The 18,515-nt window shown below is 32.3% G+C and overlaps 2 protein-coding genes and 1 pseudogene across 2 annotated transcripts; all 3 read left to right on the forward strand.

The window, feature by feature from the left end:
• The first annotated feature begins 4,117 nt into the window (after window positions 1-4,117).
• LOC130810709 (uncharacterized) lies at window positions 4,118-9,865 on the forward strand. Its single transcript, XM_057676845.1, has 6 exons — window positions 4,118-4,142; window positions 4,242-4,806; window positions 5,621-5,786; window positions 8,829-8,925; window positions 8,990-9,117; window positions 9,488-9,865. Exons 1-6 carry the CDS (start codon window positions 4,118-4,120, stop codon window positions 9,863-9,865), a joined length of 1,359 nt encoding a protein of 452 aa, XP_057532828.1.
• A 47-nt stretch (window positions 9,866-9,912) lies between these two features.
• Window positions 9,913-10,981, forward strand: LOC130810710 (uncharacterized; annotated as a pseudogene).
• A 578-nt stretch (window positions 10,982-11,559) lies between these two features.
• LOC130809760 (protein FAR1-RELATED SEQUENCE 2-like) lies at window positions 11,560-17,348 on the forward strand. The gene is made up of 4 exons (XM_057675550.1): window positions 11,560-11,754; window positions 12,274-12,528; window positions 15,663-16,610; window positions 16,693-17,348. Exons 3-4 carry the CDS (start codon window positions 16,430-16,432, stop codon window positions 16,881-16,883), a joined length of 372 nt encoding a protein of 123 aa, XP_057531533.1. The 5' UTR covers window positions 11,560-11,754; window positions 12,274-12,528; window positions 15,663-16,429; the 3' UTR covers window positions 16,884-17,348.
• Window positions 17,349-18,515: the final 1,167 nt, after the last annotated feature.

The following is an 18,515-nucleotide window of genomic DNA, read 5'->3' on the forward strand; positions in this document are numbered from 1 at the left end:
TACTAATATAGGAGTTAGGGTAGTTAATAACTAATGTAACAATTTGTGTAATAATTTGATTTGTGTATCTATAAAGTTGAACATTTTTTATGTATTTTGAGTTTTTTGAGTATGTATTATGCAATTTAATTAAGGATTTTGATGTTTAATGTTATATATTATTTGCTTATTTAAACACAACAAATTACATATAAGAAGTGATAAAAAAAACAAAAAAAAATTAATAGGGTTTCCTTGAACCAATCAACATTTTTCCGCTTAGCTGCACCAAAATCCAACTTCTAGCCAATCTATAAAGAGATCTAATACCTTGGGACATGTGGCGTCTTCTGAGCAAAACATATTGCGCCAAATTCCAACCTAACAAGGAATTGATTACTATTTAATATAAAGAAATCTAATGAAATCTTTTTCGATACTTGGTGTAACATCTCTGAAAAACTCGGATCGTTAAAAGAGAGATTTTATATTTTAAAAGAAAACTAAGCAGGACTCGAGTTAAACCAAGATGTCATAAAGGCATGAGAAAATGAAATTTTTAAAGTTAAGACTTGCGGATCGAGTTCTACTAGAGTTATTATAGATTATTTATTGAGGTTATAGTCTTAGCAGCGGATAAAAGATATGAAATCAAAAGTTCAAGAAATACATTTTGAGAGCGAAGTCACCTCTTAAACAAATCCATTCCTGAAAAACTAATAAAGTTCAAAATTATAATCCTTCCGTACTCTATTTGTTTTATTCTTCAGGTATAATCCTCACTCCCCAGCCTACAACTTAACTCACTGCTAGTTATTAACCCTAAAAGGAAAAACAACATCATCCCAGGATCGTTAAGATCAAAGGTACACGTCAGCAAAACATATCTCATAATATTAACGTTATAACATAAAACAAAATAACAACTTACCATACGTCGATTACAGTTCAATATTTACTTTAATAAATGTTAAAATGATTCATTAAATTAGTCAGCCATACTGCTGTACCAAACCCCAAACTTCAAGAGTGAGACAATACATTAGGGGAAGCTAACCCCTAAGCAAGTAAACTAAATAGATGGTTAGGAAATGAATTAGACGACATTACTTCTTTTCCTTTAGACTTTTCATTCTTGCTGTCGTGTGAAGCCATGAGGCATAAATTAGTTGTTTCTTCCTCTTTGGGGATCTCTGTCTCAGTTTCACTCTCGGATTCTCCCCATGCAGCAATCATGGCTTTGCGAAAGTGTGTTTTATTGAGACTTGCTTTCATCGGTTGTCTTCTAGTTTTCCTTGCCTTTCCCTTTCCCTTTTCATTTTTCCATGTTGGGCAATCTTTGATGAAGTGATAAGTACTTCCACATTTGTGGCATTCGTAGTCGGGTTTGGAATTTACAGATCTTCTTTTCTTGTTGTTTCTTTGATTGGCGTATATGTTGTTCTTGTCTCTTTAATATTTGGCATAATTGCATAATCCTAATGGATATCATAATAAATAAATTGAATCATAATTATGCTTCCTACTTTTGATAAATATACAGGAATGAGTTCTCGAATAACTGAATCAAATCATGAAAATTTATCATTGTAGTGTGCATTTATAAACCCACTTAGTGATATTACAAATGGTACGTATTCTTTTTAAAGCATATATTATAATTTGTTTTAGTATCTAATACAACAATGGCATTATTTATTAATTTTTGAATGGTGATTTATAATCTTATTTGGATTTACTTAATTACTAACACTAAGAATGGTAATAAAAATGTACGACATAATTATGGAGAAGTGAATTTAGATTCATTGAGAAGTCAAATTACTAACACTAAGAATGGTAATAATGTTGTTACTCTCATATATTTTATAATTTTAGAATGGTGATTTATAATTTTAATTATTTGCTTACTTTATGATATTCTATACAGCTTCGTCATCTAAAAAGATAACTCTTTGTCACAAGGAAAATGTACAACGACATAATGATGGAGAAGAGAATTTACATTCATTGAGAAGTCAAATCACTAACACTACAAATGGTAATGTTGTAAATGTAATATATTAAAACATGAAGTAGTTTATATATAATGATAATTATTTATTATCAAAGATTTTTTTATTAAAGAATTTATGAAAAAACGAAATTAATACCCAACAACAAATTATGTAACATTTGTTAATATATCAGCAACACGAAGGACATCGACCGGAGGAAGATACATACTCAGCAATGGTCATATCATAAGAGACACTACCAACTACAATGAAACACGTGTTTCAAATATTGTATCATGTGGATACAGGTACATACATTTATTACACATATATTAGCATAGAAATTCATAGGTTTATTTATAGATAAAAAAATTATATATTTTTTTTAAACAAATAGGATGAAATTTGAATATTATACAAATTACTGAAATAAATCATTTAATATATCTGACTATACATAATGCATGTTTTTTTTTTTTTTATGTAAATCTATGTATCAAAAACTTGATAACGATCAACCATATCTTTTAAATAGTACATAAATGCTCTTACTATTGTTGACCCAACTTATGGGACACTAGCATCAAAAAGTTTTACTGCAAAATCATTATGTAATGATATTTAAGAATTTTTTTTTTATTAATAATAGACATGATAATAGTATTGTATTGATAAATTTACTATCATTCAAGAGAAATCAAATACAATTTATTATGTTATAGAATATTGGGATATTGGAGATCAAGATGCTAAATGTCAATTTTGTGGAGCTATGATGTGGGTTAATAAAAGCGTACGTAAGGATCATGGTATGACAAATACGTCGTTTTCATTATGTTGTATGAAAGGATAAATTCAGTTACCTCTACTTCAGAATCCTCCATCTTACTTAACTAATTTGCTTAGTCGTAACAATAAAAAAAGTAAGCACTTTGTTGATTCAATTCGTGCTTACAACATGATGTTTTCTTTCACTTCAATGGGTGGAAAAATAAACAAACGTGTGAATGATGGAAGAGGGGCTTATTGTTTCCGATTCAGAGGTCAAAACTACCGTCGTATCGGAAGCTTAGTACCTACAATTGACAATCTTGCAAAATTTCAACAATCGTACATCGTAGACACTGAAAACGAAATATCAAATAGCAAGCTTGCTGTGAGATAAAATTTAAATTTTTATGATATATTTCTTTTGAGGAACTTTTTTTTTGTCAGCTGTATAAATTATAATCATAACTGTCTACATAAATTTTTAACAGCTCTGGGTGGCCTGATGATTTTCATGATGATATAGTTGATGGATTAAAACGAATGATAGATGAATTCAATCCATATACTAAGGTTTATAGAATAGCTAGAAATATGATACACCATAGTGAAGAATCAAATGCCCACCTTAAGCTGATTGGAAGTAGATCCAGAGATGGTAAAACATACAACCTCCTTCCGCATTTGAAGTAGCAGCATTTATTATAGGTGATATTGGTAGTTCAGCAGAGGAAAGATATATTATAATTGAGAATAGATCTGGATGACTGAAGCGTATTAGTGAGTTTCACCCTTTTTATTTACCATCACAATATCCATTATTATTTTCATATGGAGAGGATGGATATAGGCTAGGAATTACTCGTAGAGGTGTTGATAACACAGACTCTACACGTACTAATCAAAGGGTAAAATTAACAATGCGTGAATAGTTTGCACTTAGGCTAATGGATAGGGATAATGAAGCATGTTGAGTTCAGGAAAATTGTTGCAACAATTTGTTGTTGATGGATAGACAATGATAGAATCAGAACGACTCTGTTATATACGTAACAATCAAACGACACTCAGGGCTGAAAACTATAGTATTTTGCGTGATGCTGCTGTGCAAGGTAATCCATCGACTTCAACTGGTCGTCGTATCGTTTTGCCTTCAACGTTTCAAGGTGGCGACAGGTTTATGAATGAGCTATACCATGATGCCATAGAAATATGGAAGACTTATGGATACCTAGATGTGTTCATAACTTTCACATGTAACTCCAAGTGGCTGGAAATCACGAGAGCTGTGAATAAAAAGGGTCTTCGTGCTGATAATTTGTAGAGTTTTTAAGATAAAGTTGGATGAAATTCTCAAAGACTTGACAAAAGGGATGTTCTTTGGAAAAGCAAATTCAGGTTAGTTTTGTATTTTATAGTTAAAACACAATATCATCTTTTTAATTCAAAATATTAATTTATTTATGCAATATTTAATTATCAATTGATATTTCACAGTGGTATACAGTGGGGAATTTCAAAAAAGAGGGCTACCACATGCTCATATTGTATTGTTTCTTCATCGAGATAATAAAATTCTCAATCCTAAAGATATAGATGGAATTATATCTGCTGAGATACCTGATATAAATCAAAATCCAACTTTGTATAAAATAGTTACAAATTTGATGATGCATGGACCATTTGGAGTTTCAAACATGAAATCACCTTGTATGAGAGATCAAGCGTGTATGAAACATTTTCCCAAGAAATTTAATGAATTTACTTCAATTGATGATGATAGATATCTTGTGTATAGAAGAAGGGATAATGGTGCACAAGTTGAAAAGAGTAGGGTTTTATTGGATAATCGGTTTGTTGTTCCTTATTATAACCTTAAAATTCTTTTAAAATATCGTGCACATATTAATGTTGAATGGTGCAATCAGTCTCGCGCAGTTAAATATCTATTTAAGTACATCAACAAAGGGAATGATAGAGTAACTGCTGGTTTAGTTAGAAAACAAAAAGATAGTGATGATGTCATAGTTATTGATGAGATACAAGAATACTATGATTGCAGGTATGTTTCAGCATGCGAGGCCATATGGCGCATATTTTCTTTTGAGATTCATTATAGAACTTCTCTTGTTGAGAGATTAAGTTATCACCTACCAAACGAGCAGACTGTTATCTTCAATGAGAATGACTCAATTGACTCTGTAGTGATGTAACGGTCCGTATTAAGTGACCTGCAAATCCATATGAAAATACAAACTCTGGTTCACTCTTTAGACTCTAGAGAAGACTTTTCTCTAGGATCGTCAACATTCCGTCGATAAAGAAATATAGCTAAAACAGAAAACAACACTAGTGTGAAAGAGAATATGTCAGCGGAAGCTCTTACGTACAACTCGAGAGCCTAAAGGCATCTAGACAAACTAATTGAAATAAGCGAAAGCGAAAAGAAAACTACACTATCTCCTGTTACATAAGTATAGAGTTTCTTTCTACTCATAATCTAATACAAAAAGATAATAGCATAGTCTTGATGATTACGGGTTCCAAGTCGAGACCTCACTCCAGACCCCACCTGCAATCAACCTACTAGTCGTCGTTTGACAACACACAGTAGGTTCCAAAGAAACAAACCAATACACGTCAGAGACTTCATAAAAATATCAATCGGGTTGAACACAAGCAATATGTTTATGATGTATGCACTTCATACTATATTTTTATGCTCCTTTCCCTTGCATTTTATGGCATTTTGATGTGTGATTTTGCATTTTCCATGTGGTTTTACGCTTGGTTGGAGTTTTGTATGTCTTTGATTATTTCAGGCCATTTTACTCCACTCTTGTATTGGAAGCGGATCACTCCTGAGCATTAGTTAGCGTGCTTCGAGATTTGGCAGAGTTCGAGACCGCATTGCGACACTTTTGTGAGCTCACGGGCCCATTCCGACATGCTTTGAGTCCCGTTGGGTTTCGTTTGTACTTTTGCCGCGTTCTCATGAAGAAAAGTAAGTACAAGATGATAGGCCGTGATTTCAAGCAAGAAGTACGTAAGCATCCAAGCCCAAGACCCGGTCGGGTCCAGCTTAAACCCGGCCGGGTTTGTCTAAAATCACTTGCTTGAATGTTCAAGTTCAACCCACGGACCCGGTCCGGTCTTGCTTAAACCCGGTCGGGTCCTGTGATTTCTGCTCTCTGGAAAACCCTCAGCACACGGATCCGGTCCGGTCTTCCAGAAACCTGGTCCGGTCTTCAGAAACCCGGTCCGGTCTTCCAGAGACCTGGTCCGGTCCTGCTCTAATAACCGTTTTTCCACACGGTTTTTATTAAATGATGAGGAATGTAACCGGGGACGAGGAGCAACATTTTCTCTGTTTTTTTTTAGATACTTTTAATTCTTCACTTTGGGAGAAAAACTTTGTAACTTTCAATTACTTTCGTTCATCGTTTGGTATTCAAGTTCAAGTATTATTTCTTTATCCTTTCCTTGTTATTACTTTTAATCATGTTTCCTTTAAGGAATTCTTGTTTTGTTGCATTTGATATGTGTGAGTAGTTTCTTAATCTAGGGTTAGATGGAACCCTAGCCATGATGTTATTGATGAATTATTGAATCCTAATCCCTTTTTGTTATGCATAATCCTTGTTCATGCTTGGTTTCTTATGCTAGTTAACTCATGTTTTTCAATAGAAATTTTGAAAATTGTGGTTAACAATTCATTCAATCGCTAACGAAAGTTAGGGTTGAATAAATTGCCTTTTAGATCAAGGACTTGATAATCTTCATGAAAATAGATAGATTTGATTGTTGGATCTTATAGAATACTATGCTCAATGTCATTACTATACTTGATTCCATGAAAATAGGTTTGATAGTATGGTAGTGAAGCTAATAGTCTTCGAAAGGAGTTATTAGTATTTTTAATGGTGTATTCGTCCCATTGAACTTGGTTATGATCGTTGTAGGGGTAGTAGGATCTCATTGTCATCACATCATGCTAGTGGGGAAGTTTATCCCTAGATGTTTTAATATCATTAATTTACCTTTCTAATTTAATTGCTTGTATTCTAGTCATTTAGTTAGTTTAGACATATATTCTCTGAAATTGTGTGTTACTAAGGATCAATTGGTAGCCGGAAAATAATCATTTACTACGTTGTTCCCTGTGGATTCGACCCTAACTGCCGCTGTACTAGTTGCATATTAGAATTTGTTTGATAGTACATAAACGACCTATCAGTTTATCCTAGCATGCATAGGCTCTAATACATTCGTTATTAGTTTATCTCAACTTGTAACATTGTCCGTCCTATTCGGGTCGCTCAAGTATAAATCATTCAGTATTAGATAATTTCAACTTGTAACGTTGCCCGTCCTGTTCGGGTCGTTCAAGTATAAATCCAAATTATTTTGGAGGAATACACTTGGGAGAGCTAATTCCAAGGCAACCACCGACCTAAGATGTTGCCTGTCCTGTTCGGGTCGTTAAAGGCTAAAGTATGCATACCCCCATGGTGACCGTAATGATCCAAAACTGCCATGGGAACAATAAGTGTAATAATCCAAACCAATACGTTAACCCCTTTGGGTAACATAATACAACCAAACGTCAACCCCTTTGGGTGACAACCACATAAATTCTCAATTTCCAATTAATTTCTTTCAAATTATTTGAAGTGTCTAATCCTTATGTGATTTACAATGGCTCGATTAGAAATGAAACAACACTACTTGCACAACCACATAAACAGTATGGTCTAAGCGTGTACCTTTAAGCACTGCAACCAAACGATATTTAACCACGATAGAAATTTCGCCCTCTTATGAATCGGAGTCCTAAATATCCCACACACACAAAACAATCACGTATTAGAACATGTTTACACATTTAATCCACTACATACTACTAAGACATCACTAGGATTTGATAATTTTAAATGTTTTCATCAAATTCCTAATAGTTCCAATTTTGTAAATTTTAACCAGAAACTTAAATGATCGATTTGGACAGTTTAATAAATTCAAATGAAAAATCCGACTTCGCCGCAGCCTTTTGGAACGCGTCAATTACCTTGGGTACCAAATTTCATAATTTCTAACATTCAATTACTATTTTTAATTATTTTAAGCGTTTAACGAGTTTTTAACGCATCGGTACATAAAACAACGGAACACGACTAACATTTCCGGATCGGCACCTTTACCGAGACAAAACTGCTGCTGCCCGATTTTTTTTTTATCATTATTATTATTATTATTATTATTATTATTATTATTATTATTATTATATATTCATTATTCAAATGATTAACCTTTTAAATCCCATGACCAAATTACATCTAACAAGGTCACATTTACAAAATTCTTCAAGAAACTTAAAATTTCATAAATTATGATAATTAAATTAAATACTTAATTCTCTTGAAAAATTAAAATTTTGTAGAGAATCATAAAATCAAATCACCCTTTTAAATGAAAACGTATAAGTATAAACACAATCCTTCAAACAAATCAAATTTTGCTAAAGGATTTATAATCTCTTGAATAACTACACTACTTGGTCTATACCATTTAAATTTCATCTAACAATTGAAATTTTGTTAGAGAAAAGTAAACCATAAAAAAAATTATTTAAATATCATTATAAATTTAATTCTTAATTCTTATAACAAATTTAAAATTCGTTAAAGAATATTGATCAAGAAGTTCTTTTCTTAATCCCATGCCTCCACCAACTGACCACCCCCTCAATTTCCCCTAATTATTTATTTTTTTAAAATTAATTAATTAATCAAGTAATTATTATGACTATTGTTAAAACAGAAAAGAAATGTAACGCGATGACATCGTACGTGATAAAACTCGTTACCGTTAAAATTTAATTTACTTTATTCTTATAATTATATATGTAAAATAGTATAATTTAATAATCTTATTTATATTTTTATCTTGTTATATTTTCTTTTTAAACCCGATAAATTACGGGGTGTTACTAGTGAACAGACCTTCAGTTGATCGATCTATGTTTTTGGCTTGGATGCAGCGCAATGCTAAGTTTTCAGAGGCTAGAGAGTTTTCAATTGGCAGATTGTAGTGAACAGACCTTCAGTTGATCGATCTATGTATGGAATCGATGGGATCATGAATGGACACCACGTAAGAAAGAGTTTTCAATTGGCAGATTGTAACACGCATCACCAGTTTCAGGCGAGCAATATTATTTAAGACTTTTTTGAATTATGTGAAAGGTCCCACATGCTTTGAGGATATAGGAACTATAAATGGAGTTGTTTATTATTCATTCAAAGATCCATGTTATGCAATGGGCATATTAGATGACGATAAAGAATATGTTGATGCAATTCTACAGAGGCAAGTTTTTTGAAAACCGGACATTACTTAAGAAGACTGTTTGCCATATTGCTTATGACAAATAGTATATCTAGACCTGAGTATGTTTGAAACAACACATGGCATGTGCTCTCAAAAGATATTCTACACATACAACGAAGAATTTAAAACATTCCTGGTATGATTTAAATATTATTATTTCTCAATATATCCACATATTTATATTTATGATTTTTTTGATTTAAATATTTAACATAATCACTAATAAATAGATTTGCATCTTACTGAGGTTCAATTGAGAAATTTCACATTTCATGAGATAGAAACAACTTTGCAGACCAATGGGTGTTTTTTACGCAGCTACAATAATGAGTTATGTATCGGTGATGTTATAGTTTAGAGATAGTTGCAATAAGCTCATAGCTGATGAGCTTAGATTTGATAGAGAAGCTATGAGTGTTGAACATAAAAAATTGTTAAAATGTTTAATAGATGAGCAACGTGGCATTTATGATGAGATTATGAGAGCTATCTCCATTGGTAAGGGGGGCGTGTATTTTCTTTATGGACATGGAGGTACAAGAAAAACATACATGTGGAGGAAATTATGTGCATCCATACGTTTCAAACGTGACATTGTGCTTCCTGTTGCTTCAAGTGACAACGCATCACTTCTCTTCCCGATGGGAAGCACTGCTCACTCTAGGTTTGAGATACCATTGAATGTAACTCAAGATTCTATGTGTAGAGGTGTTCAACCCGTAGCGATTTAACTGCATTGTTAGAAAGGACAAAGTTAATCATATGGGATGAAGCCCCAATGGTGAGCAAATACTCTTTTGAAGCTCTTGACAAAAGTATGCGTGATGCGTTACTTGGGCCATGGGGATTACCATCTGATTTGCCATTTGGAGGAAAAGTTATCTTGTTTGGAGGTAATTTTCGACAAACATTACCAGTGGTTCCCAATGGTACACCCCAAGATATTGTTTTTGCATGCATCGACTCTTCTTATATTTGGAAATATTGTAAAGTGTTGAGGCTAACAAAGAACATGAGGCTACAAAATCAATTAGGTGACATCAATGAGATAAGAGAGTTTTCTGATTGGATCATCAAGGTAGGTGATGGAAGACTTGGAGGAACTAATGATGGAGTAGCTACTATAGATATTCCAGATGATATTCTAATCAAGGATGTAACAGATCCCATTGAAGCAATTGTTCGAAGTACATATCCGAATGTACTTGATAATTTATTGGATACTACTGTTTTGGAAGAGAGAGCTATATTAGTGCCTACTAATGAAATTGTCTCAAAAGTTAATGAGTTTGTCCTTTCTATGATGACAGGTGATGAGAAAGTTTATCTTAGTTCTGACAACATCAATAAATAAGATGGCAATGTTGGTAGTTACAATGATACTTTTTCAGTCGATTAGATAGAAAATTGGATCACTTGTGATGCTGCTAAGAAACATTGATCAAATAGCTTGCTTATGCAGTGGTACACGTTTAATCGTAAATCATTTAGGTCATCACATTATTGAGGCGACAATTTTGTCGGGATGTAATAAGGGAGACAAGGTTTTTATTCTGCGCATCACACTTTCACCGTTAGATTCTTTGTGTCTTCCAGTTCGTCTACAAAGAAGGCAATTTCCTTTGTCTCTTTGTTTTGCAATGACTATCAATAAAAGTCAAGGACAATCTTTGAAACACGTTGGGTTATTTCTGTCAAAACCTATATTCAGTCATGGTCAACTATACGTTGCGGTAATTAGAGTTACAAGTAGGAAAGGACTTAAGGTCTTAATATGTGACAAAGATAATAATATTTGTACGTCAACTCATAAAGTTGTCTACAAAGAAGTGTTTCAAAATTTATAGTGTAATAATTTCGTACTTCATTTAAATAAAATAATGATAAAAGTAATTAAAATTGTAGTACAAAATATTTTGCTACAATGTTTAAATTTTATATCGTCATTTAGTAATTTATGATTAATATATGAACTTTTAATCGTAATTGAAATGTTCATTTTTTTTATCTATTTAACAGTGTATTTGTGAAAACCATTTGTTATATTTTATTTTTATATATAACTATATATAATAATATTTTAATATGTTATTATTTATATTTTAATTCATGTAATGTTTGTACGTACGAATTTATTATAAAATATATAAATTAGGTAAATCGTGCAATGGCACAGGTATCTATCTAGTTAGATATAAAAACGCTACCAAAATAACATTTATAAATTATTGTGAGAGACAATATCTCCGAAAGACACATTTAATATATGGGCTAAATAGCTCAATTAATACAATTAAAGAGAAAATAAAAGTAAAATTTTTATTTTAAAATCGTCTATTTGAGAGAGATTATCTTATAAAAATAACTTAATAACATTTTCTTCAAAAAATTATTTTTGCAAATATTTTGACCTGACACTATTGCTCCAAATAGTTCCAAAATTAAGCTAAAAGAAATGTTCATCATTTCTTGAACATTAGACTCGAATTCTGATCGAGGGATAATATTGGAGAAAGGATTCTCGTTACTCCGTTACCTTTTGCCGATGAACTCCTTAGTCCTTACAATCTCCACTACAGTTTTCTAACACACGAGGAGGCTTACTAATTCAAAGATTGCGGTTAGTACATTCAAATCAACCCAAACCATTACATTTATTTATATACAATAGTCGTTCTGTCAATCGTTTAACAATTTCAGTACATGGTTTTTCAATCAATTTATTGTAATTGATGAAAATTTCATTGTTTGTTTCTCTGTCCAAGGTTTGAATTCAACATTTGAATCTATTTATGCTCTTATTGGAACTCAAGTCTTAGTGGGTTGTAATTTAATTTGTTAGTTTCATCAAAATTTGCCGTGGTTTGCCTAGTTATAGTGAATCTTCAACTGGGTTCTTTTATAATTTTTTATTGAATTGAATAGCTTGGTAAATTTAGAAACCTTTCCTGTTTCCTTCTTTTTGTTTGTAATTTACCCATTAATTTGCCTGGTCTTCTTAGTGAAGAATTTTATTTATTAACTTTAGGGTTTTCCAAATGGATGGAGAGTTGTATTTGTTTCCTTTGCATTCAAAATTTCTTATTTTATTGTTCTCTTTATTGATGCTAAAATGATCTACTCTTGAAACTGGTTATAGTGGCATGTGGGGTTGGGATTGCAAAGTTTCGATGATTGCAAAAGAGAATTGTGCTCTGAAATGTCTCTCGCCAAGGTGCTATGAACTGGTTTATGGGAGTGACCCGGTGAGGGTAATTTCATGCTACTTACTTTTTGACAATCAAATGCTTGGTGATCTGATTTTTAGAATTCCTGTGGTTATGTGTTATCCTTGCAGCTGGAAGAAGGTGAAAAAGACATCATTAGGAGTCAAGAATTTAAGTTGTCAGTATAGGTAACTGATCTCAGAGAATAAATATATTTATTTCCTGCTAACTGTCATTGGCGCATTTATCATGGCCTCTTGTGATATCTGATTCTTATAAACAACTTAGAAATTCGAGTATGTTACAAGAGTAAGCTACAAAAAAGTTTATTCTTTTATATGATCACCTCTTAGGTAGTCACCTTGCATACTTATCTGGAGACTTTCATTGTTTTAATGGAGCTATGTTGTGGATTTGATTTTTTTTTTTTTGATTTTAGTGTTAATGAAATTAATGATTAGAGGTATTCATTCGGGTTTTGAAGTCGATTGGTGGTCGGGTGTTTTGGATCGATTCAAAATCGGGTTTTGTGTCCACATTGGTTTTTAAGTCGGGTCAAATCGGTTTGATTATATGGTCGGGTGGATATCGGGTCATCGGGGCTGTTTAGAATACCTCTATTAATGATTAGTCTTCTACTCTGGCTTACTTTTTTTTATTGGGTAGAAAGGCTGCATTGCATGTATTGCCCACGTTATATTGCAGATTACGTGGTTTACGGCCATGGGTAGTCACTAGTCAGTGTTTAGATCCAAAATACAGTCTTCTTAACTGCACTTTCCCTTGGCTACTTAGCTGCTCTCCCTAGGAGTGTATGAAACAAGTATTCCTTTTCTGGAGAGGAGGAGGTCTTGCCGTTGCATGGAAAACTTTGTTAGGTGTGAAATGGTCGTTTGTTTTTAGTAATGAGTTCCATTGCTTTGTTGCAAGGGATGATTTTGCTAAGCCACTTTCTATTGTAGGTCCATTAAATCGCTGCAAGGATGGCCCTGATTTTTTTTCAGCCTCAATCGCATTAGTGGCATACAAATGGTAGTGAATATTTTGTACTACAATCCATTCTATACTTGCATTTCAACTCACAAATTGAACACCCACTTTCCTATCGGGATGTTAGGTTTTAGGAGGAATCATAGTTGATCTTGGGTGAGTTAGTGGGTTGGGAGGCTGAAGGCTACTAATTGGTAGTTTTGTTCTACTGAGTGGTTGGGTAGTTTGGTGGGGAGTGGAACTATTTAGTGGCAATTCATAGGCTGTGTCAGTGTAACACAATTCGCCTTTTTAATTCGTGATTCGCTCAAAATGACCGCAAAATAGCCCAAAATCGACCATAATTTGCTTTTATTGATTCGTGATTTGCAAGGAGATTAGTGAATCACGTGACACTTTGATCACCACCTTAGCTGTTTTCTTTCTCTAAAAATCTAGCTGTTTCAGTTTTGGTGGATCATACTTATGGTTTGGTTATTAGCCTGTTTCATTCTAAATGAATTACTGTTAAAAGAGTGCTGTTGAATTTGAAGATCCAACTCTGATCCTTATTCGATGATACTCAAATGTTACGTTTTAAGCAGCAAGCCAGCAATCATTTCGATGATTGTTTTCCCGAAACTGTACAACTTTTTTTAGGCAAATCTGTTAGTTTAGAAACCTTCAAATTCAGCATTTTTGGATGTAAAAGGTATTCAGACCTGGAAATCTTCAAAATTAGCTTCACGTCACAAACTGCAATTTTAGTCATTGTCTAATTTTAAAAATTAATGAACGAGAATAATTAGGCTATATTAAATGGTGAATTTGAGACTCGGAACCCCAAATGAAACGTCCTAGTGAGAGACAAACATGTTTTCTTGTGACTTGTAAGCTAGCCTTTTATAGACCCCCCACACTGATCCTTTGACACCATAGAGCAAAAACAAAACCGCATCATTGCATCGCGACTGTACCGTTAAGGTGTTTAAATCAACCGCAATTGAAATATAGGCCGCAATGACAACAAAATTACCGCATTAACCACGAAATCCTTTTCGCGAGCGTTACAAACATGCATATGTTTGCAGTGCCTCCAGTGTAAATAGGGTTCTCAATAATTCTTGCATAGTTTGAGATCTAGTTGAAAATTCGTTCTACACGCAAGAAACGATAGTAAGAGGGCACTTGGAAAATCCCTGCTGGTTCATGGAGTCAAAGATTTATATGTTTGTTTCTGAACTGCTATATTATGTGACGATTTAAACTGCATACGATTGTTGCTGAACTTTATATTGTTGCAGTAACTGTGATACATATACTTTCCTATTGTTGCTCATTTTATGTCATAAGGTATAACTTCAATATGGAAATGGGGCTTTGAGTGTGTTGAATGAATATACTGTTACCGAAAAGCAATCAATTTAACTGCCACATACATCACCTCATTTGTGTAATTAGGTATTTGCTTAGGTATTATTAGAGGGAGTTATTAAACATTGCCACTCCTTTTTATTTTATCGTCACCTCCCATGAATTTTCGAATTTACCCCTGGAATTTAAAAAATTATGAATTTGCCATTGGACTTAAAACTCGGTTAACAAATGTAAATCACACTTAATAACTCTATTATCACTTTAATTACGAACATTTTTATCGCAACCCTATATATATTGAATTTTCAGACGCGTTCTTGTATGACGTACGAATTCAAATACAGTACTATCTCTCTAAAAACTCTCTAAAAACATTCTTCGGTTTTGAACAAGCTATTAGTTGTAATCGATTAACTATGGCTAACGAAAGCGACTATGAATCGGATCCGGTACGTAAATTTTTCGATTTGAATCGGTGTATTTTTTTTAAAAAAAAGTCGCAAAAACTGGGCAACTAGACCATGGTTCAGTCGCACAAAATTGGGCGACTGATGCGACTGAACCATGGTCCAGTCGCCCAGTTTTTGCGATTTTATTTTTTTTTATTTTTTATTTTTTTTATTTACATTATTATTTTTTTATTTGTTATTATTATTAATATTATTAATATTATTATTTGTATTTTTTTTATTATTCTTATTATTATTCTTATTCTTATTATTATTATTATCATTATCATTATTATTATTATTATTATTATTATTATTATTATTATTACTATTATTATTGTTGTTGTTGTTATTATTAATTTTTGTTATTATTATTATTATTTTTATTTTTAATATTAATTATTTAAGTAAATTATTAAAGTAATTTATACTTATTATTTATTATTAAATGTTTTTATTATTAATGTTTCTATGTATAATTTGTTAATGACCTAATGTATGGTTTGTTTCATATTTCAAATTTGTAGGAGTTTGAAAACTTCGGAGACAACGTAGATTACTCCGGTAACTTTGTTACGGATAGAGAATTTGTTTCCTTAGATGAATTACATAGTTGGGCTGATGCGATAACAATAACAATTGGTTTTCAATTTACACGTGCTTCTTATAAACAAAAAGAAGGACGTTCTAGAGTTAGTGTGTATTTAAGATGTCACCGCTATGGTATATTAGGGGTGATTTACATAATCTAGATAATGCTGCCCGACCTGGTTCTAAAAGTAGAAGTTGCGGGTGTAAATTTTTTATTGTAGCAAGTAGTCGTAAACCAGGAGAAAGACCTTGGACGGTAACGGTGTGTCCTGGTGAAAAAGAAAGACATAACCACCCATTCTTAGTGTATAGAGATGGTCATGTAAGGGCAAATAAGATCAATGTAGATATTCGGGAGCACATACGACAGCTTAGTGCAACTGTAATGCAATCGGCCTTTATTATGACTTTTATTAGAGAAAATTTTTCTGGTTTTTTAATAGTATGAATCAGATATATAATATTAAGCAATCAATAAGGAGAGAACAGATGGAAGGTAGGACTCCCCTTCAACACTGTCTTTATATGGCCACAGAACTTAATTACGTGGTCTGGACAGACTTGGATAGCGAAGGAGAATTGAGCAGTTTATTAGTTGCAAATCCTATCTCTATCCAAATGATACGTACGTGGTCGTATGTTGTGTTGATAGATACAACGTACAAAACAAATAAAAAAGTGGCCACTGTGTGAAGTGATCGGAATGACTCTAACCAATCACAACTTCTTGGTTGCGCTTTGTTTGATGCGAGATGAGGCGGCTATGTCGTATTCGTGGGTGTTGCAGGAATTGAGAGATATTTTCGGCACAACTCAGACTCCTAGCGTCATTGTAACCGATCGAGACGAAGGTTTATCTGCAGCTATTCGTGACATCTTTCCAGGTAAAAAGGTTTTGTTGATTAATTATTGTCATTCTATCTATTAAATATATCTTAATTACGTTCAATGTTGTGTTTAATGTAGATGTGCGGCATTTCTTATGCATTTGGCATATTGCAAACGACGTTGAGAACATTGTGGACAAATTGTGTGGCTGTGGCGGTAAAAGAAATCAACAAGGGCAAGTATTCAGGAAAAGTAGATGGAACCCCTTGGTTGAAAGTTCTACAATCGACGAATTTGAAGAAAGATGGCAAGCGATCGTGAATACCTGATCGGTTAGGAACAAAAAAGTCGTTCGGTATTTGGCTGGAATATGGATTCCATTTAGAGAGAAATTTGTGCGTGCGTGGATGAATGATTGTTTGCACATGGGTAACCAAACTACCAGCAGAGTTGAAAGCCAACATTCGTCTTTCAAGTATTACCTTGATAGCGGTAATAGCTCATTTGATACCCTGTTTAAAAGGGCACACGCACAGATTACAAATCAGCAAGCCAGGATCCGACAAGCGCTACAGGAATCCATGAGGGTCCCCTCTGAGCAGGGTAGGCCTAGAGCTATTACCGTTCAACATGTATCTAAAAAAACGCTTTCCTTTTTCTTGATTACAAGCCATTTACTACAATTTTTGATAATTTAATTAAATATTTATAATAAATGTACATAATCAAACGTTACGTTAATTAACAACATGAACAAAAAATAATAATTAATTACCAACAACAATATTTAACTAATCATTATCAACAAATATAATGTTACATCATATTTATTATTATTATTATTATTATTATTATTATTATTATTATTATTATTGTAATTAATTTTCTGAATTGACAATAATCATAATAATAATAATAATATTAAGAAAAATAATAGCATTAATAATAATCATAACAATAATAACACAAACAATAATAATAATCATAACAATAATAACACAAACAATAATAATAATCATAACACTAATAATAAAACAATATTTAAAAATAAAATTAAAGGAAAAATTTACTAACATTAATAATAACAACAATAACAATAACATCACCAACAATAATAATAAAAATAATATTCAAAAGAATATAAAAAAGTTAATAATAATAATAATTATTATTATTATAATAAACATGTTTAAAATAATAAATTAATAATTAAAATAAAAATAAAAATTTAATAATAATGGTAATAACAATCACAATAATAATAATAATAATAATAATAATAATAATAATAATAATAATAATAATAATAATAATAATAATATTAATACTAATAATAATAACAATAATAATATAAATAAAATTAATAATAATTATTCATATAAAAACGAAAAAAATAAAAAAATAATAAAATAAAATTGGAAGTCGCAGGAAAACCGCGAGCCAACCGCGGCTGAGTCGTAGGAAAAACCATGGCTGGACCGCGGTTGGCTCGCGGTTTTTCCTATGACTTTCAATTTTTTTTTTAATTTGAAATAATACGATTTGAAAAAAAATTACCTCGATTAATTGTTTGCGGATTGAACTTCTTAGTTTTTGCTCCAAAATTTTTATGTTGTAAGTTTGTTTTTTGAGTGTGATAAGAGAAGTTTTTAGTGTGATTGGAGTATATATAGGAAATTTTAAGTCCAGTGGCAAAATCGCAATTTGTTGAAAATCTAGGGGCAAATTCGTAATTTCATTAGGGGGTGGCGATAAAATGAAAAGGGTGGCGATGTTTAAGGATTGGATTACTAGATTTGGGCACAATAGCTTGATCTCACCTGTTTGCATCATATATTGGTTACTTCATCACATTTTAAGGTTAATGATGATGCTCTCTTACTGTCAAGCAACGAATTCAACCAAAAGCTTGAGCTGATCATTGAGGTCCAAGATATGTTGTATACTCTAACATGTTCCTT

This window comes from Amaranthus tricolor, chromosome 4 (assembly GCF_026212465.1).
Source record: "Amaranthus tricolor cultivar Red isolate AtriRed21 chromosome 4, ASM2621246v1, whole genome shotgun sequence".
NCBI lineage: Eukaryota > Viridiplantae > Streptophyta > Magnoliopsida > Caryophyllales > Amaranthaceae > Amaranthus > Amaranthus tricolor.